The 21,273-nt window shown below is 40.2% G+C and overlaps 1 protein-coding gene across 2 annotated transcripts in view; it reads right to left on the minus strand.

The window, feature by feature from the left end:
* Window positions 1–1,695: 1,695 nt before the first annotated feature.
* ubap1 (ubiquitin associated protein 1) overlaps window positions 1,696–21,273 on the minus strand; it is a 56,490-nt gene continuing 36,912 nt past the window's right edge. For both annotated transcript variants that reach the window (XM_063042746.1, XM_063042747.1), the window contains exons 5-7: window positions 20,185–20,382; window positions 8,637–8,738; window positions 1,696–7,381 (exon numbers count right to left, since the gene is read on the minus strand). In XM_063042746.1, coding sequence (XP_062898816.1) covers window positions 7,241–7,381; window positions 8,637–8,738; window positions 20,185–20,382 — 441 coding nt within the window. In that variant the 3' untranslated portion in view covers window positions 1,696–7,240. The remainder of the gene's footprint in view (window positions 7,382–8,636; window positions 8,739–20,184; window positions 20,383–21,273) is intronic.

The following is a 21,273-nucleotide window of genomic DNA, read 5'->3' on the forward strand; positions in this document are numbered from 1 at the left end:
TAGCCCAAGAAGAAAAAAACTAAAAAGTGAAGCCCCTCCCACCACCCCCCGTGACCCCAAAGCTAAATCTAAAATAGACCAGCCAGAAAGAAGCGAGCACTAGAACTACCCCCATGACTTCCGATAGACGCTCACCCATGACCTCTAGTTGCAGTCTCACCTAACCTCAGTGGAAAAAGCCTGCTTGCATTTACCCTATCTATGCCACTCAAAATTTTGTATACCTCTATCAAATCTCTCCTCAATCTTCCATGTTCTAGGGAATAAAGTTCAAACTTATTCAATCTTTCCTTACAACTCAGGTCTTCCTGTTCTAGCAACATCCTTGTAAATTTTCCTGAACTCTTTCAATCTTGTTTACATCTTTTCTTTAGGTAGGTGACTAAAACTGCACACAATACTCCAAATCAGGCCTCACCAATGTCTTATACAACTTCAACATACCATCCCAACTCCTGTACTCAATACTTTGATCTATCAAGGCAAATGACCCAAAAGCTTTCTGTTCAACCCTATTTACCTGTGATGCCACTTTCAATGAATTATGGGCCTGTATTCCCAGCTCCCTTTGTTCTACCACAGAACACCGATCCCTACAGCACACCACTAGTAACACTACCGCTCTCTGGCTTCTCCCACAAAGCTAATGTCTAATCCAATTTACTGCCTCACCTTGAATGCCAAGTGACTAAACATTCTTGACCAACATCCCATGCGGGACCTTGTCAAATGCCTTGCTGAAGTCCATGTAGACAATATTAACTGCCTTACCTTCATCAACTTTCCTGCTAACATCCTGAAAAAAAATTCTACAAGATTGGTTAGACATGACCAAGTTATGCTGATCATCTCTAATCAGTCCACGTCTATCCAAATACTCATATACCCAATGACCTTAGAGTACCTTCCAATAATTTTCCCACTACTGATGTCAGGTTCACTGGTCTATTCCTGGTTTATTCTTAGAGCCTTTCTTAAACAACAGAAGAACATTAGCTATCTTCCAGTCTTCTGGGACCTCACCCGTTGCTTAGGATGATTTCAATATCTCTGTAGGGTCCCTGTAATTTCTGAACTTGTCTCCCACAGGGTCCAAGGGAACACTTTGTTAGGCCCTGGGAATTTGTCCATCCTGATTTGCCTCAGGACAGCAAAGCGTATGGTTAGCACAACACTTTACAGTTCCAGCGACCCAGGTTCAATTCCCGCAGCTGCCCATAAGGAGTTTGCACGTTCTCCCTGTGGCTGCCTAGGTTTTCTCTGGATGCCCCAGTTTCCTCCCACAGTCCAAAGACGTACCTGTTGGTAGGTTAATTGGTCATTGTAAATTGTCCTTTGATTAGGCTGGGGTTAGATCGATGGTTAATGGGCAGTGTGGCTTGAAGGGCCTATTGCATGTTGTATGTCAATAAATAAAAATCGATAGGGTCCACGACCTTGCTGCTGTTTTGCCTCACTTCTATGGACCTGTGTCCAGCTCCCAAGTAAATACAAATGTAAATAGTCCATTTAAGATATCTCCCTCATCTCTTTTGGCATAGACAGCCACTCTGATCTTCCAGAGGACCAATTTGGTCCTTTGAAATCAATTTGCTCTTAACAAATCTGTAGATATGTTAATTGGCCCATATCCAACCAGACAACACTGGCAAAATTTGCAGACCAGATCACAGGACCATAAGACATACGTAGGAGGAGTTAGAGAGTGGAAGTGGAGGGTTGTGACTCAGTGTGCTGCGTCCTTTGTTTGTCATCCATATTTACAACTTGGATGAGAATGTGGTTGGAATGGCTTGTAAGACTGTGGAAGACACCACAGTTGGTGGTGTGGTGGACAGTGAGAACAGGATCTAGATCCGCTGGAAAAGTGGGCAAAGGATTGGCAAATGGACTTTGACTTGGACAGGTACAAAGTGACACATTTTGGGAAGCTGAACTAAGGCACAATGTACAGAGAATGATAGGGAAAGGATATAAAAAGAAAGAGTTCCTTGAAAAATGATGATACAGTTAGGCAAGGTGGTGGAAGAGGAACGTGGCATGCTTGCCTTCAGCAGATAGGGCATAGAGTAGAAGTATAAGGACATCATAGCTCTACAAGACATTGGCAAGGCCACACCCGGATTATTTTGTGCAGTCCTGGGCCATATTGTTGTGATTAAACTGGAGGGTACAGGAAAGATTCACAACTTTAAGATGAGAGGGAAAGATTTAAAGGAAGCTGAAGGGCAAATTTTTGCAGAGAGTGGTGGAGGCAGGTACAATTACAAAGTTTATTTTTCTTTAATTTAGAGATACTGCGCAAAAAAGGCCCTTCCATACATTTGAAGTGTGCTGCCCCAACAACCTGCAATTCAACCATAGCCTAATCACAGACAATTTACAATGACCAAAAAACCTAGGAACCGGTACAACTTTGGATGGTGGGAGGAAACCGGAACACCTGTAGAAAACCCACACATTCCACAGGGAGGACGGACGGACAGACTCCATATAGACGACACTGGAATTGAATTCTGAACTCCAACACCCGAGCTGTAATAGCATTGCACTGACCGCTACGCTACCACAGTGAAGTTTAAAGAGCATTTAGACCAGTACACAGAATAGGAAAGTGCTAAATGTAGGAAATAAGACTAATTAAAACAAGGGTTCCCAACCTTTTACATGCCAAGGACCAATATTTAAGCAAGGGGTCCATGGAGCCCAGATTGGGAACCCTTGAACTAAAACCTTGCTCAGTATGAACTACACACATAAAATGCTGGAGGAACTCAGACAGCATCTATTGAGGGAAATGAACAGTTAATGTTTTGGACTGAGACTGGTGTGAACTAATTGGGCTGAATTTCCTGACTTCATACCGTATGGCTCCAAGACTATGAACGTGGTAAGTGCAGGAATTGACAATATAACCTCTCAAGCCTGTTCCAACATTCATTCAGGTTGTGACTTTTGTAAACTTGGACCTATGATACATAACCCTCAACTCCCCTGTAGATCACCAATCTGTCCATTTCAACCTTGAATATATTCAATGATTCAGCTTCTGTGACTCTCAGAGATAGAGAATTCCAAAGATTTGCTATTCTTTGAGAAGACATTCTCCTCACCCTAAATTGATAAGGCCTTATATGAAACCACACCTCCTTTGTCTCTCCTAGCCCGAGTCCTACATTGTCTCACGAGTCTCTCTGCAGTCTTTTTCCATCTATAATACAGTATTACCAAAGTAAGAGAGTGCGAGGGAAAATATGAAACTCCTTGCCAAATGTTTCCCCACATTTTTCCCCCCAGAAGCAGCAAATGTATTGGGTGGGTAAGAATATATTGTTTTATTTCAACCAAAGTTAGAAAAAGAACAGAATTGAAAATACAATCAAAACTGTACTAACAACCAAAACACGAGGAAATTTGCAGGTGCTGGAAATTCAAGCAACACACATAAAATCTGCTGGTAAACGCAGCAGGCCAGGCAGCATCCTCTTCTTTCAGTTAGTCCTGACAAAGGGTCTCAGCCCAAAACGTCGACTGTACCTCTCCCTATAGATGCTGCCTGGCCTGCTGCGCTTACCAGCATTTTTTATGTGTCTTGCTAACAACCAAAAATCCTGATGATAGCCGTAGAGAGAGTTTTACTGTCAACTTTGACTTATTTGGAAAACATTGAAAAGATATTCATAATGTGAATTTCACAAACTTTCCAGTTGAGTGATATTGGTAGAGTTAAATTCATTTGTTCTTGCAGAATGTCAACAAAATCTATTCTATCAGTAAGTTTAAGCAGTGGAGAGTGAGGTATGAAGCTAGAATCTTTGATTGATACCCTCCACTGGTGACAGTATACTACATACACTCAGGGGCCTCTTTATTAGGTTTAGGAGTTGGATCCAGTGAGGTCTTCTACTGCTGTAGCCCATCCACTTCAAGGATTGATGTGTTGTGCATTCAGAGATACTTTTCTGCACACCACTGTTGTAATGTGTGGTTATTTGAGTTACTGTTATCTTCCTGTTAGCTTGAACCAGTCTGGCCATTCTCCTCTGCCCGCTCTCATTAACAAGGTGTGTTTGCCCACAGAACTGCCGCTCAATTGATATTTTTTTACGCACCATTCTCTGTAAACTCTAAGAGACTGTGGTGCATGAAAATCCCAGGAGGTCAGCAGTTTTTGAGATGCTCAAACCACTCTGTCTGGCATCAGCAATCATTCCACAGTCAAAGTCACATTCTTCCGCATTCTGATGTTTGGTCTGAACAGCAACTGAACCTCTTGACCATCTCTGTATGCCTTTATGCACTGGGTTGCTGCTACATGATTAGCTGATTAGATATTTGCATTAATGAGCAGATGTAAAGGCATACCTGATAAAGCGGCCACTGAGTATGTATATATAGGCACATGAGAATATTTTACCCACTAAATAATGAAGCAGGTTTTCCTAAAGCATTCATTAATCCAATTAAAAAGTTATCTTGAAATTAGATTTCCACTAATGGATTGAAACATCCAATTTACCACAAACTGATTTGTGACGTTTGATACTTTGAATTAGCTTCAAAGAGAGAAAAATGAACTTTATTGATGTTGGTCTATCCACAATTTGATTCCAAAAGACATGTTTCATGTGCATAAAATTCCAGTTTACTAATAATTCATACTTGTTTGCTGACAGTATATCAAACTTTTCTCAGATGAACGATAGCGAGTTATGGTTCATGTAGCAAATAATTTAGGCAAGGTGCAAGACAACTGAACTAAGAAAAGGTGGGGTTTGAAGAGTTCTTTACACTCAGAGGAAATGGAAGGAGAGGAGCTTTAGGTTTTTCCATAGATGGATCAATGCTACGAGGATAACCCATCAAAAGAGGAACTCCACAGCCACAAAGCAGCTCAGTCAAAAACTTTAATTCCCTAATACCAAAATAACTTTCAAAATGATATTATTTTTTAAAAATTAGTAGCTTAAGACACCATTAAATGCAGCATCCATAAGTGTTTAAGGTGAGTGGTAGAGTTCAGAAATATACTGAAAATGTAGTCAAGACAAAAAACTTCAAAATACTGGAGTCTATGCACATGTGCTTGAAGAGCAATAAGCTACAGGTTCTGGAGCTGGTACATGAAGATTGGATTAGTCATGGCAATTCTTAATTTTTCCTCATTGATGCCAATGGCTTCAGAAGACATGGTGCTACTAATTGAAACAGAAAATGATGGAAATACTTCCCAAGGGTCTCAGTGTCAAATCTGGTTTGCTATACCTGTGAAACATCTTATAAAACTTTACTATGTGCAAGGTGCCATGTAAACACATTACTGTTACTAGAAGAGAAACCCGGAGTGGTGAATGGAATAAGCTATCGACTAAAGACGAGGCTTTGTGTGCATTTGAGTTAGCAAAGGCCAACAAGGCCTGGGTTATGTGTCAATAAAATCTAATGCAGGGCATTATGGAGAAACAACAGCCTTTTGGATAAGCCAAGGTTTGATTCAGAAGGTATCTGGAAACAGAAACCATTCAAAAAGTTATGAACTGAGCAGATCCAATTATAAAAATGATTGTCCTTTGAAAGTTATTTCTAAAGTACACACTTGCATCTTCTGCAGATGCAAAAGCATCCAACCTACCTACATTAACATTCTAACTCAATTAATGTGAATTCTTACCAAGAATAATTGTTAAAAGAGCACAAGTAAATTTGAGAATCCAAACACATAAAAAATGCAGACCAGACTGAGAAAATTCCAAAAATGTAGAATTGATGTTCATTATAGTAATTTGCAAACACCATGAGACATATTCGATTGGATTGATAAACTATGTAAAACTTGTTTGTTATAAACACTTAACATCTGCAGGCAGCTCGGGGGGGGGCGGGGGGGGAGAGTGAGTGGGTTATGCACAGTGTTGAGGGGATGACCTGGCAACCACCTGGGCCAAAAAAAAAACTGCAGCAGAAATCTAATATTTCCAGAAGACTGCAATTTAACTAATTTCACCAGGAACAGAAAAATACTCCACCAATCTATGAGAAAAAATTCTTTCCTAGAGTTCAGTTTGAAATTTGATCAAAACCTAATTTGTTATATTAAATTGTTCAATCATTGAAAGTTAGAATAATCAGAGTTAAAACTTTAATCAAAGAAGTGAAACACATTTTTGAAGTTTTATTAGTACCTGTTTCTGCAGAATCAAACTTTTTAGCATTTAAGATTCAGAAATGCTTCCGATGTTTGAAGTTGTTGTGAAATGTAAAATACAGAACAATGTGATTTCTGTTCTTATATGAAAAGAAAATTAATTTGTTGCTGTTAATAATGAAGATTAATAGTAAAGGAAACACTCCAGAACTACAGCGGTGAGGAAGACATAACGTAACATTTGACAACAGTGAGAATGAAACAAGTGCAGCGGCAACAAGACAATTTAAAGAAAGTGCTTAAAGTAGATGTAAAATTTACCTCACGCTGCAATTCTTTTAAGAGTCTAGGAATAGATTTCCTATAAGGGAATCTATGTGAATTTGACCCACACAGGGATGGAGCGCAAATCACTGCTGGGTTTGCTCATTTTCTTCTTGTTTGTTTGTTAAGAATGAGAGTTTTGCTCTCTCTGCCCATTCATTTAGTAACGCAACACCCAGCCAGTGACAGATGACAGACTAGTCCCAATCTATTAATTCCTATTGCACTATAGGGTATGTAATCATAAACAACTTTAAAATAGCCTACAGTCCAGTAAATGTATCCTTTCACAAAGGACAAAAAAAGCAGCTTTAACCTTAGAAAATTATTATCCAGCTTTTCCACATACCAAACTAAACTCCACTGCGAGAATGGCAATGCACAATTTGTAGTATTGTTGTTGGAAGGGGAATTTGGATGGGGTGGAGAACTCAGAAAAACTTAACATTGAATATATTGATCTCTTATGTTTGGAAAGACGAGTGAAAAATACTTCAGCCGTACTATTTCAGGTTCCTTGATCCAGGGAAGCTGTAAAAACATTAAGAGTTAAGACACAGACATCTTGTACTTGTGTCTTCTTCAGCTTAGACTTCCTTATAAAGCAGAGTTTGTTTCCTAATGCCTGCCCATCCCTTCCAATCCCATTCCAAATAAAAATAAAGAAATACACAGCCGTGTGTATAAAACAGAACTGGAAAATGAATCGTATGTGGGATGAACTTCTTTCCCCTCTACAGCCTCAATCAAGCTGAGATGGAAGAGATGCTTTCAGCTGGCTCCTGCACGGGTCATTAAGTCTTCCAGAGCTTTCTCCTGGTTGTTTTTGTGAACAACGAGGACTTCTTTAATAACGCCTTGCTCAAAGCCCATTTCTCTGAACTTAGTCATGAGGTGAAGAAATTCCAGGGTCTGAAAAAGATGCAAGGCAAGTGAAAGGTGATAGAACAGGTTTCACACTAGACAATTAATAGTAATCAAGTATCTCTACTGCACATCTATAGAATACACAAGAATTAAGTGAGAATATTCAGGAATTAAGTTACCTGAGAAACCAAAAAAAAAACCCTCTTTGTACCTCCAGAACTTCTTCAAATTGCCTGTCGTTAATAACCTGCTTGATTTGTGCACCAACAAAAATGCCTTCCTTACTCTTGGCATCAGTTATTCTGACTTGAATTGCTAAGGCTCTTCAGTGATGCAGCCAGTCAATATACTCTTCACTACACATCTATAGAAGCTTGTCAAAGTTTTAGATTTCATACTGAATCTTTGCAAACTCCGAAGGAAGTACAAGTGCTGTTGTGCTTTCTTCATAATCGTACCTCCATGCTGGGTCCAGGACAGATCCTCCTAAATAATAACACCAAGGAATTTTAAGTTGCTGACCCTGTCTACCTCTGATCCCCTGATGAGGACAGAGTCATGGACCTCTTTTTCCTTCCCTTATAAGTCGATAATCAGCTCCTTGGTCTTGCTGACATTGTGAGAGGTTGTTGTTATGCACCACGCAGCCAGATTTTATCAGTGACTCACAAGAGATCCAATCCTTGCCCTTGCTCACTAACATCAGACAATTGTGTATATTTTTCCTATTCTTGGAAATTCCTCAAGTGTTCCCATAGTCTGCCACAGCAAACTGTTGAGGCCAGTTCATTAGCTATGTTTAAAAGGAAGTTAGATATGGCCCTTGTGGCTACAGGGGTCAGGGGGTATGGAGGGAAGGCTGGGTTCTGAGTTGGATGATCAGCCATGATCATAATAAATGGCGGTGCAGGCTCGAAGGGCCGAATGGCCTACTCCTGCACCTATTTTCTATGTTTCTATAGTAACCTCCAATATCAAAAGCTTCCTTGAAGTCGATCTTTTGGATTAGTTTTGGTTACTTATCCAAGGCACAACACGTGTCCAACTACTTTAAAGCATCATACGAATTCAAGTAGTGGCAAGTACTGATGTTGACTGCAACATTATTGCTACGACACCACTCAACTAGCTGATATATCTCACTCCTGTATGCCCTCTATGCCATGAATTAACTAAATTTAACAAATTCAGTTTTACAGCATATGGCATGGGACCCTTGCCTCTAACTTATAACAAATTTAAGTTTCTTATTAGATATGAAAATAAATACAATAAGCAATTAAGGAAAAGCTCAACTGACCTTTGGCTCTGAACACTGATTGATTTCTAGGCTTTCCTCTACTAGTGTTGGTTCAAAGCCTTGCTCACAGAGTCGTCCATGAATAAACAAGTAATCAAGGACCTGGAAAGGTGAAAATAAATTTTAGAGGAACACCAACCAAAATTATTTTCTTTCAAGAATTGTTCCATAATCACAGAAATGTTTTGTAAGCACAAATTTCACATTAAAATCAATTGAAGGAATTTTACTGACTCTTACTAATATCTTAAATTTCTTTTTCAAACTTCAGTGACTGTCACATCCTCTAAAAGTGACAGAATTTTTAAGAAGAGGCAAAAACTCAAAGCTGAACTTCTTTTCAACAGAGTTTTGAAATGTTTCAGAGCAAGGGCAACAAATATATAAATCATGTTAAATGATTTAGATGACACAATTAAACAAAGATTTTCTAGAAATTGACATGAAATTTAAGATGTCTAATTAGGATTTCCTGACATATTTATTTCAATGTAATATCAGCTTAGTGAAACTTTGTTCCACATTGAGTTGGTAATTTTCCTGTCAGAACGAAAGGCAAGGCTAACAGACTTAGGGGAACCTTGGTTTTTGGGATATATTGAGACTCTGGTTAAAAAGGAGGTACAAGCAGAAAGGAACAAATTAAGTACTTGAGGAGTATAAAAATGCAAGAGAACACTTAATAGAGAAAGCAGGAAGGCTAAAAGAAGGCATGAGGGTCATCTCGCAGACTACGTGAAGGAGAATCCTAAGGGCTTCTAGAGATATATTAAAAGCAAAAGGATAGCAAGAGACAAAATTAATCCTCTTGAAGATCAGCATGGTCATCTATTCATGAAGTTGAAAGAGATGGGAAAGACCATAAATTGATCTTTTTGCATCTTTATTTACTTGGGAGACAGACACAGAGTCTATAGAAGTGAGCTAAAACAGCATTGAGGTCATGACTGTATAAAGAGGAGGCGATGCTTGCAGTCTTGAAGCAAATTAAGGTGCATAAATCTGCAGGCCCTAGGAAGATGTTCCCCTGACCTTGCAGGAGGCACGTACAGAAATTGCAGAAGTCCTAGCAGAGCTACTTAAAACATCCTTAGCTATGGGTGAGGTGCCAGAGGATGGAAGATTGCTAATGTTAATCTGTTGTTTAAGAAAGTCTCCAACAATAAGCTGAGAAATTATAGGCCAAAGAGCCTAATGTCAGTAGTGGGCAAGTTACAGCTACTTATTTGGGACAACTCTTAAAGAACAAAAGCTAATCAAGAAAATAGCCAGGATTCACTTTGTTTATTTGGGACACTAAGTCACTTAATTGAGACAGGAGACTGTTGCCAAACAGTTTCTAACTAGTGCCAGTTGTATAAATTTGTGCAGCTGTTACAGCAAACAGCTTTAAAATAGTGTTAGTCATGTGTGTTTGTGTTCAAAAAGCAGTGATTTTTGTCACTGATGGATGGCAAGAAATAAGCAGCAGGACGATTCAGAACTGTTTTGCAACACTGAGGTTTCAAGCATTCAGGCTTCGAAATGCCAGAAACGGATAGGAGTAAAAATGAAACAATTTTACTTCTTCAGCAAGTTAGGAATTTCAAAAACCTTGAAGATATAGACAATCATCTTGAACGTTGCAATGAAAATGAAAATTGGGAAGATGCATCTGCAGAAGGCATTGTATGAAGGCAGTCCATTATCTGCACTAGGTGTCTGTGCCGATTTTGTTCATTTACAGTCATTCAAAAGAACACAGCGGCATACACTGGATGAATTCCTCTGTCGATAAGTTGTTAGGAATTAAAACACAGTTTTATAGTACAGGTGTCCCCCGCTTTTCGAACGTTTGCTTTACGAAACCTCACTGTTACGAAAGACCTATATTAGTACCCTGATTTCGCTTTCAGAAGGTGTTTTCACTGTTACGAAAAAAAAATCAGCGCGCGATAAAAGGCAGCGCGCGCCCCGAGCAGCTGCTCTCCCCCGGATTCGGAACGGCACTGCTTTAGCATGAGCCTGTGAGCAGCCGTTTGCAAGATGAGTTCTAAAGTATCCGAAAAGCCTGAAGGAGCTCGTCAGGGCGTTACACAGCGTAAAAATAGACATAATTAAGCATTTTGATCATGGTGAACAAAGTAAGGACAAAGTGAGTTTGGCTTGTGGAAGCTGACGAACATGATGTTGAAGAGGTTCTGGCATCCCATGACCAAGAACTGACAGATGAAGAGCTGATGCAATTGGAAGAAAAAAGGATAACAATCGAAACCGAATGAATAATGATAAAGTACGACTTTAATTTTGGAAGGGTACGTCGGTTTAGGAGATACTTGCAGGATGGTTTGAGTCCTTACAAAGAACTGTGTGATAGAAAAACGCGCGAGGCTCAGCAGTCAAGCAAGTCTTCCACATCAGCCACAGCAGACGACGAACCACGACCTTCGACATCGAGGTGGGCAGAGGTAGAAGATGAGCTGCCTGCCCTAATAGAAACAGATGACACCCCAGTGTCCCACCACCCCAACCCCCACGCCATAGACAGATACCGATTTGCAGAGAATGCAACTGTAGCCGGGAGGCACACAGCACATCTTTAAGAAAAAAGCCGAAATAAACATGCTAATTAATTAGGTGCCGCCGACACATAATTGTTGGCCCAGATCAGAGGCGATGCAATCGGCAGTCGGCACTGATCTGGGCCGACAATTACGTGTCGGGCAGCACCTAATTAATTAGCTTGTTTATTTCGGTTTTTTTTCTTAAAGATGTGCTGTGAGCCTCCTGGCTACCGCTGCATTCCTGCGTGCTTCGCGGCAATGTATCGGTCGGTGGCCCGGAGGGTGGGGGCCACTGCACCACCCCAACCTGCGATGACTCAGTCTAACACACCATCATCCGTGTGCTCAGCAAGCTGTCTTCCCGATTCCCGTAAGTGATACTACACTGTACATACATTATTTCTACTTTATATTGGCCGTGTATTTTTACGTGTTATTTGGTATGATTTGGCAGCTTCATAGTTTAAAGGTTACTGGAGAGAGTGTTTTTGCCAACAGCACTTGCGTGAGATTTTCGCTACGGAGAACAGTTCAGTAATGATTGTTTTGAATGATTAAGGTTTGCACCATTAGGGATAAACAGAGAGTAAGAGGTGGAGAGTTTCTTAAATGCATCTATTTTAATGCTAGGAGCATTGTAAGAAAGGTACATGAGCTTAGAGCATGGATTGTTACCTGGAAATATGATGTTGCAGCTATTAGTGAAACACGGTTGCAGGAGGGGTGTGATTGGCAACTAAATATTCCTGGATTTCATTGCTTCAGGTGTGATAGAATTGGAGGGGCAAGAGGGGGAGGTGTTGCATTGCTTGTCAGAGAAAATATAACAGCGGTGCTTTGGCAGGATAGATTAGAGGATTCGTCTAGGGAGGCTATTTGGGTGGAATTGAGGAATGGGAAAGGTTTAGTAACGCTTATAGAGGTGTATTATAGATCACCTAATGGGGAGCGAGAATTGGAGGAGCAAATTTGTAAGGAGATAGCAGGTATTTGTAGTAAGCACAAGGTTGTGATTGTGGGAGATTTTAATTTTCCACACATAGACTGGGGGGAAGCCCATTCTGTAAAAGGGCTGGATGGTTTGGAGTTTGTAAAATGTGTGCAAGATAGTTTTTTGCAGCAATACATAGGGGTACCAACTACAGAAGGGGCAGTGTTGGATCTCCTGTTAGGGAATGAGATAGGGCAGGTGACGGAGGTATGTGTTGGGGAGCACTTTGGGTCCAGTGATCACAATTCCATTAGTTTCAATATAATTATGGAGAAGGATAGGACTGGACCCAGGGTTGAGATTTTTGATTGGAGAAAGGCTAACTTTGAGGAGATGTGAAAGGATTTAGAAGGAGTGGATTGGGACAATTTGTTTTCTGGGAAGGATGTAATAGAGAAATGGAGGTCATTTAAAGGTGAAATTTTGAGGGTACAGGATCTTTATGATCCTGTTAGGTTGAAAGGAAAGGTTAAAAGTTTGAGAAAGCCATGGCTTTCAAGGGATATTGGAAACTTGGTTCGGAAAAAGAGAGGGATCTACAATAAATATAGGCAGCTTGGAGTAAATGAGGTGCTCGAGGAATATAAAGAATGTAAAAAGAATCTTAAGAAAGAAATTAGAAAAGCTAAAAGAAGATATGAGGCTGCTTTGGCAGCAAGTAAGGAGAAAATACATCCAAAGGGTTTTTACAGTTATATTAATAGCAAAAGGATAGTGAGGGATAAAATTGGTTCCTTAGAGAATCAGAGCGGACAGCTATGTGCAGAGCCAAAAGTGATGGGGGAGATTTTGAACAATTTCTTTTCTTCAGTATTCACTAAGGAGAAGGATGTTGAATTGTGTAAGGTAAGGGAAACAAGAAGGGTAGTTATGGAAAGTATGATGATTAAAGAAGAGGAAATACTGGTGCTTTTAAGGAATATAAAAGTGGATAAGTCTCGGGGTCCTGACAGGATATTCCCTAGGACCTTGAGGGAAGTTAGTGTGGAAATAGCAGGGGCCCTGACAGAAATATTTCATATGTCATTAGAAAGGGGGATGGTGCCGGAGGATTGGCGTATTGCTCATGTTGTTCCATTGTTTAAAAAGGGTTCTAAGAATAAACTTAGCAATTATTGACCTGTGAGTTTGACGTCAGTGGTGGGTAAACTGATGGAAAGTATTCTTAGAGATGGTATATATAATTACCTGGATAGACAGGGTCTGATTAGGAACAGTCAACATGGATTTGTGCGTGGAAGGTCATGTTTGACAAATCTTATTGAATTTTTTGAAGAGGTTACTAGGAAAATTGATGAGGGTAAAGCGGTGGATGTAGTCTATACGGACTTCAGTAAGGTCTTCGACAAGGTTCCACACGGAAGGTTAGTTAGGAACGTTCAATTGTTAGTTACTAATATTGAAGTAGTAAAATGGATTCAGTAGTGGCTGGACAGGAGACGCCAGAGAGTAGTGGTGGCTAACTTGTCAGATTGGAGGCCAGTGTCCAGTGGTGTGCCTCAGGGATCTGTACTGGGTCCAATGTTGTTTGTTATATATATTAATGATCTGGATGATGGGGTGGTAAATTGGATTAGTAAGTATGCAGATGATACTAAGATAGGTGGCGCCGTGGATAATAAAGTAGGTTTTCAAAGCTTGCAGAGAGATTTAGGCCAGTTAGAAGAGTGGGCTAAAAGATGGCAGATGGAGTTTAATGCTGATAAATGTGAGGTGCTACATTTTGGTAGGACTAATCAAAATAGGACATACATGGTAAACGGTAGGGCATTGAAGAATGCAGTAGAACAGAGGGATCTAGTAATAATGGTGCATAGTTCCCTGAAGGTGGAATCTCATGTGGATTGGGTGGTGAAGAAAGCTTTTGGTATGCTGGCCTTTATAAATCAGAGCATTGAGTATAGGAGTTGGGATGTAGTGTTGAAATTGTACAAGGCATCGTTAAGGCCAAATTTGGAGTATTGTGTACAGTTCTGGTCACTGAATTATAGGAAAGATGTCAACAAATGCAGAGAGTACAGAGGAGATTTACTAGAATGTTGCCTGGGTTTCATCTCCTAAGTTACAGAGAAAAGTTGAACAAGTTGGGTCTTTATTCTTTGGAGCGTAGAAGGTTGAGGGGGGACTTGATAGTGGTATTTAAAATTATGAGGGGGATAGATAGAGTTGACGTGGATAGGCTTTTTCCATTGAGAGTAGGGAAGATTCAAACAACAGGACGTGAGTTGAGAGTTAAAGGGCAAAAGTTTAGGGGTAACATGAGAGGGAACTTCTTTATTCAGAGAGTGGTAGCTGTGTGGAATGAGCTTCTAGCAGAAGTGGTTGAGGCAGGTTCGATGTTGTCATTTAAAGTTAAATTTGATAGCCATATGGACAGGAAAGGAATGGAGGGTTATGGGCTGAGTGCAGGTCGGTGGGACCAGGTGAGAGTAAGAGTTCGGCACAGACTAGACGGGCCGAGATGGCCTGTTTCCATGCTGTAATTGTTATATGGTTAATAAGCAATAAATATTGAGAACATGAAATGAAGAGTCCTTGAAGGTGAATCCATAGGTTGTGGGGACATTTCAGTAATGGGAAAATGAAGTTATTATCCCTTTTGCTTCAAGAGCCTGATGGTTGAGGGGGTTTATAACTGTTCCTGAACCTGCTTAATAAGGTACGAACATTTATTAATGAGTGCAGTGCAGCTGATATGGAATTTGACAAGGTCCCACCTAAGAAACATATCCAAAAAGGTCAGAGCCTTGAGATCTAAGGCAAGTTAGCAAATTGGATTCCAAATTCGCTCCGTAATATGAAGCAGAGCGTATCAGTGACAAAAAAACTGTAGATGTTGGGATCTAGAGCAAGAAACTAACTGCTGGAGTAACACGGTGGGTCAAGTAGCAGCAATGTAAGTGCAGATGGAGGGTGGGGAAAGGAATTGTCAACATTCTGGCACCAAGAGCAAAGGCAGATGGAATTCAATCCTGATATGTAGAGCGTGATACACTTTGGAATAACTAATAAGGGCAGGGCATACATAATGGATGATAAGGTGCTAAGGAGTTGAGCTTAGTGCAATGTCCAAGGATTGGGGTGTTGCTTTTTGGAAAGTCATACGCAAGGACACATATAAGGTAGCATGATCCTTAGGAGCACTGATATACAGGATGATCTTGGGTACTTTCCTGAAAGTGATAACAAAATCAGATAGTGTGATAAAGAAGGCACAGAGCTTTCTTGCCTTTATCAGTCAAGGCACTGAGTATAACAGTGAGGAAGTTATGTTACATTTGTGTAAACTTTAGGTAGGTCACAGATGAGTACTATGCAGTTCTGGTTGCTGCACTATGAAAAAGACATGGAGGCTTTGAAAAGGGTGCAGAAGAGGTTCACTGGGATATGGCCTGATTTAGAAAGCATCATCCATAAGGAGAGGCTGGACAATCTTCAATTGTTTTCTCTGGAGTGTCAGAGGCTAAGGAGTGACTGGACAGCAGTATATAAAGTTATGAGGGGCATAGAAAGGATAGGTTGTCAGTCCATTTTCCAGTCTAATTAGTGGGCGAAGTCTAAATGAGATGTGCAAAGCAAGTCTTCTTTTTACACAGGGAGTGGTGGATGCCTGGAATGTGCTGTGGGGCAGGGTCGGTGGAAGTAGATATGATATTGTTGTATAGGTTTTAGTATGGTCTGTCATGGGAGGCTTATCCAGGAGATTAAGATGCATGAGACTCAGTGTATTGGCTGTTTGGATTTGGAAATGGTTTGCCCATAGAAGAAAGAAGTTAGTGGTCGAAGGGACTAATTATAGCAGGAGGTCTGTGATTACTGGTGTACTGGGACCTCTATTGTTTGTGATATATAAATGACCTCGCATTAGGGTGGTGCGCAAGTGGAACAGGTCAAAAGCTTTAAGTTCCTCGGGGTCAATATCACAAATGACCTGACTTGGTCCAACCAAGCAGAGTCCACTGCCAAGAGGGCCCACCAGCGCCTTTACTTCCTGAGAAAGCTAAGGAAATTTGGCCTGTCCCCTAAAACCCTCTCTAATTTTTATAGATGCACCGTAGAAAGCATTCTTCTACGGTGCATCACAACCTGGTATAGAAGAAGCTGCAGAAAATCGTGAACACGGTGCAGTACATCACACAAACCAATCTTCCGTCCTTGGACTCACTTTACACCGCACGCTGTCGGAGCAGTGCGGCCAGGATAATCAAGGACACGACCCACCCAGCCAACACACTTTTCATCCTTCTTCCCACTGGCAGAAGGCTCAGGAGCTTGAAGACTCGTACGGCCAGATTTGGGAACAGCTTCTTTCCAACTGTGATAAGGATCCTGACCCGGATCTGGGCCGTACCCTCCAAATATCCGGACCTGCCTCTCGGTTTTTTTGCACAACCTTACTTTCCATTTTTCTATTTTCTATTTATGATTTATAATTCAAATTTTTAAATTTACTAATTTTTACTATTTTTAATATTTAATATTTGTAATCCAGGGAGCGGGAAGCGCAGAATCAAATATCGCTGTGATGATTGTACGTTCTAGTACCAATTGTTTGGCGACAATAAAGTATAAAGTAGTAGCTGGATGAAAATGCAGATGGGTGAGTTTGTAAATTTACCAAGACTGGTGCTGCTGTAGATAGCGTCGAAGACTAACAAAGAATACAGTGGGATACAGATCAGCTGCAGATATGGGTGGAGGAACGGCAAAGTGGAGTTGAACCTGGTCAAATGTGAGGTGTTGTACCTTGATAGGTCAAATGTAAAGAGACAGTACACTGTGAAGGGCAGGACTCTAACAGATGATGAGCAGAGGGATCTTGGGGTCCAAGGTCATAGCTCCCTGAAAGTGGTTACACAGGTTGATAGGGTGGTTAGGAAGGTATGTAGCATGCTGCCCTATTATAGAAGGATGTTGAGGCTTTGGAGAGGGTGCAGAAGAGGTTTACCAGGATGCTGCCTGGATTAGAAGTGCTACAAGAGGATGGACAAATTTGGGTTGTTTTTGCTGGAGTGGCGGACACTGAGGGGAGATCTGATTGAGTTTTAAAGATTATGAGAAGCATGCATAGAATAGACAGACAGTATCTTTTTCCCAGGGCTGAAATATCTAAAACCAGAAAACATGCATTTAAGGTGAGAGAGGTTACGCTGAAAGGAGATGTGAGGGACAAGCTGTTTTTTTAATTACCACAAAGAGTGGTGGGTGCCTGGAGTGGTGGCAGAAGCAGGTACATTTAGGGCTTTTAAGAGAAGTTTAAAATGTAAGGGAAACGGAAGGATATGGACATTTTGTAGGCAGAAGGGATTTGCCTACTTGGCCATTTGATTACTTATTTAATTGGTTCAGCACAACATTGTGGTCCAAAGGGTCTGTTCTTATATTCTATGTGTAGACAGGATTAGTCTATTTTGGCAAAGGTCCTGTGGAATGATGTACCTGTTCCTTTGCTATACTACTACTTTATGTAAATATTTTGACGGATTCTGGAAAGTACAGACCAGAGCCCAAGTGCTGTGAATGTGATTAGTTTGGATTGATACACTGGTTTGCCTGGGTATAGTTGGTCTAAAGGCCTGTTTTCTGCACTGCACGACTGCCAGTTCTGGTAAAGTCAAAATGCTTTTGGCTCTTCAATATTTAAGTAATTATCAGACTTAATTTGGAATTACTGCCAATTCTGTCTCTCCCTAAAGAGAATAATCTAAATAAGGAAAAATACACACTAATTGTGAGGATCATCTGCTGAATGGATAATCTCTTCCACCCATCCAAGATATTTATGAGAAGCACTACATAATGCAGGACCCTTAGCATTGTCAATGGGCCCTCCCATCCGTCCAGCAATCTCTTTGTACTCCTACCATCAGGTAGGAGGTACTGTAGCATTAAGACAAGAACTATTTTGATGGAAAACAGCTTCTTTCCCAAGACTGTAAGACTACTGAACTCCCTGGCACCACCCAGATCCCTTCACCCCTTCACACATGAAGTATCAGTAGTGTGTACTGTTTATTTTTTGACTTATTTTGTAAAGGTCTTAGGCACATAAGACTTTCGTAAAAGTCTTAGCAGGGGTGCCTAAGACTTTTGTACAGAACTGTAATAATCTTATGTATTGCACTGTACTGCTGCTTCGAAAAAAAAAACACACACAACAAATTCCACGACATATGAGAGTGATGAAAAAACCCTACTCTGTCAAGTAGGGGACCGTGCACAATCCTGATTTGATGGAGACAGATGTCAGAGCACAGCGTAACACCTGGAAAACTTCTGAAATGGCTGCTTTGCTACCGCTGCTACTGTGTGGTAACCGGAATCTCTGGAGCTGAAGGCCCCGAAATCCTCGGCTTTGCTTGTTTCAGCGGCCGGGGAGAGGTCGAAGGCACCTGGCAGAGGATGGCGCTCGGGAGGCTGTATCAGAGAGGCTGCTCAGAAGCTGGGAGTTTTCGGACAGATGGTCTCAGGGTCGGCTGTGGTCAGCTGCTTCCAAGGTATCGGCAAGTTGACGGTGCCTGGAGGTTTATGGCAAGGAGTTTCTCCCTTTTGCTGCCTGCTATCAGGGACTCGGGAGTCGATCAACTCGGGACTTTGAGACTTTTTTTTTTACTGTGCCTATGGTCTGTTCTTTATCAAATTATGGTATTGCTTTGCACTGCTGTAACTATATGTTATAATTATGTGGTTCTGTCAGTGTTAGTCTTTGGTCTGTCCTGTTTTCTGTGATATCACTCCGGAGAAACATTGTACCATTTCTTAATGCATGTATGCATTTCTAAATGACAATAAAAGAGGACTGAGTGTTCTCATAATCTAAATCCTGATTCTGATATGGGTTTCTATTGTGGACTGAGAGTGGGAAGGGGGCAGGGAGAGGGAAATCATAGTTGGAAAAGAGGAAATGAGAGGGGAGGGAGCGGGAAACATCAGAGAGATATTCTGTAATGATCAACAAACCAATTGACCTTGTTTGGTGTCTCATGGCTGGACTTGAGATCTAAGACTTTTGCACAGTACTGCATGTAAATGGTTGAATGACAATAAAGTTGTACTAGACCTCGAACATGAAGGAGGAACTCTGCAAGTCAGGCAACATCTATGGAGGGAAATAAACTGTTCATAATTTGGACCGAGACCCTTCATCAGCATTGATAAATAATCTAAATAAGGTGCTGTGTAAGAGTGGGTTACAGGCTGTTTCAGCTGAACCTCACATATAGATAGGGAATAAAACAAAATACTACTATAGGTGCTGGAAATAGTCAAAGGACAAGGAGTATTTCAAAGACAGAAACATTGTTGATATTTCAAGCAAATGATCTTCTTCAGAACATTGGAACAATTCTATTTTATCACAAGTGATGTGTTACAGGACAAACACAGGCTAACTTACCTGACCATTTTTATCAATTTCATGTGGTAAAAAGGAATTCTTCAGAAATAAGCTTGTGATCAGTTTTAACTAATTGAGCAATAATATAATAAAATGCTCAAGATATTTGAATAAATTTCTTATGGAAATTCAAATTATGAATACACCTGCACCTCACACAACAGGTCCATTAGAAGTATCAATGGAATAGTGATCATAAGCCAAATATTTTCTTCATTACAGAGTTAGTTTACAATTCTTTTAATGCAAGTTACAACAGAATTTTAAAGACCCAGCACTACTCTTAATCTGTTCATCCATGAAAACCCACTTGAATCTTTGCAGAAAGATATATCAAATAGATACCTACAGCAGATATTCTATCCACCTACTTCAAAACACATATAACAGACTATTGAACTATGTCAATTTCCTTTAAAAATTGGAAACTTCCATCCCCATCAACAAAGAGAACCTAAATGAAGAGAATCACTTTCACCCTTATGAGCTGATTTATTTGAAACTCTAAACAAGTCTGACGTAAATTAATTCAACAAATTGATCCAGCTATTATTTGAAAAGAGTACAGAGATAAAACTTGTCCTGCATTGAACCTTGAAAAAAGATGCATGTCCTTACCTGTTCTAGGTTTTCTCCTTTTTTCTGCATGGCTTTTATTACATTCTCGCAGGAGTATCCCATGCTAACTATAGTTTCTGCACACTGCCTCTCACTTGGAGTTAATGTTTGAAATGGATCAACACACTCCAGTCTCTTTGAGGCATCTCCAACATTTGTGGTGAACAATTCTGCAGTGGGATGGTCTTGAGAACTAACCTATTCAGAAGACAATAAAGAGATAACCAAAATACAGTTTGATATAGCTGAATTACAAAATATTTGGATACGTTTCTAAAGACCTCTCCAAAATTGAAATTTAAGCAAAAATATTTATAGGGAGAGCAAAATAAAGCACTTTGCTTGATACAATCTGAAGAGAAATTATTTACCTAATTAAATTCAAACCTATAAACCTAATAAAACTTTTCAGTCCTGAAGAAGGGTTTCGGCCTAAAACATTGACTGTTTGGCCATTCCATAGATGCTGCCTGACCTGCTGAGTTTCTCCAGCATTTTGTGTAAGTTGCTTTGGATTTCCAGCATCTGCAGAATTTCTTGTGTTTACAACCTAATTCGATATTTGTTTTGTTCAAAGGAGACATGGAATTAAGTTACTTAAATACTAAGCCTTCCTGCAGCCTAAAAAGAACAGACCAAATAAGCTTATTGTATATTCTTTTTTACCATTATAAATGAAATTGTCAGCTTGCTTTTCAAATTATCAGCAATTTTATACCATAGGCAAACTCAGGGTACCCAAACTAATTTAATACAGGATCATCACAGTCTTCCCTTCTGTCAAATTCAAGACTCTCCAAGGTTAGTGTAAAACAGAGTTAAATTTTATAAAGAATATAAGAACCAGAAGCAAGCATGCCTTTTGGGCTCTTGAGGCTGCACCACCATTCAGTAAGTTCATGGTTGATCTTTTATCTAAGCATTCTTTTTTGCATGAACTTCATACCCCTTGACATCTAATAATTCTTCCTCAATATCTGTTGTTCTCTTGAAGAGATTTCCAAGGATTCACCACCCTTTTGTTAAAGAATTTTTTTCCCAATTTCTCAATTGGCCGAACCTTTACTTTGACAGCTGAGTACGAAAACA

This window comes from Mobula hypostoma, chromosome 3, assembly GCF_963921235.1.
Source record: "Mobula hypostoma chromosome 3, sMobHyp1.1, whole genome shotgun sequence".
NCBI classification, from domain to species: Eukaryota; Metazoa; Chordata; class Chondrichthyes; order Myliobatiformes; family Myliobatidae; genus Mobula; species Mobula hypostoma.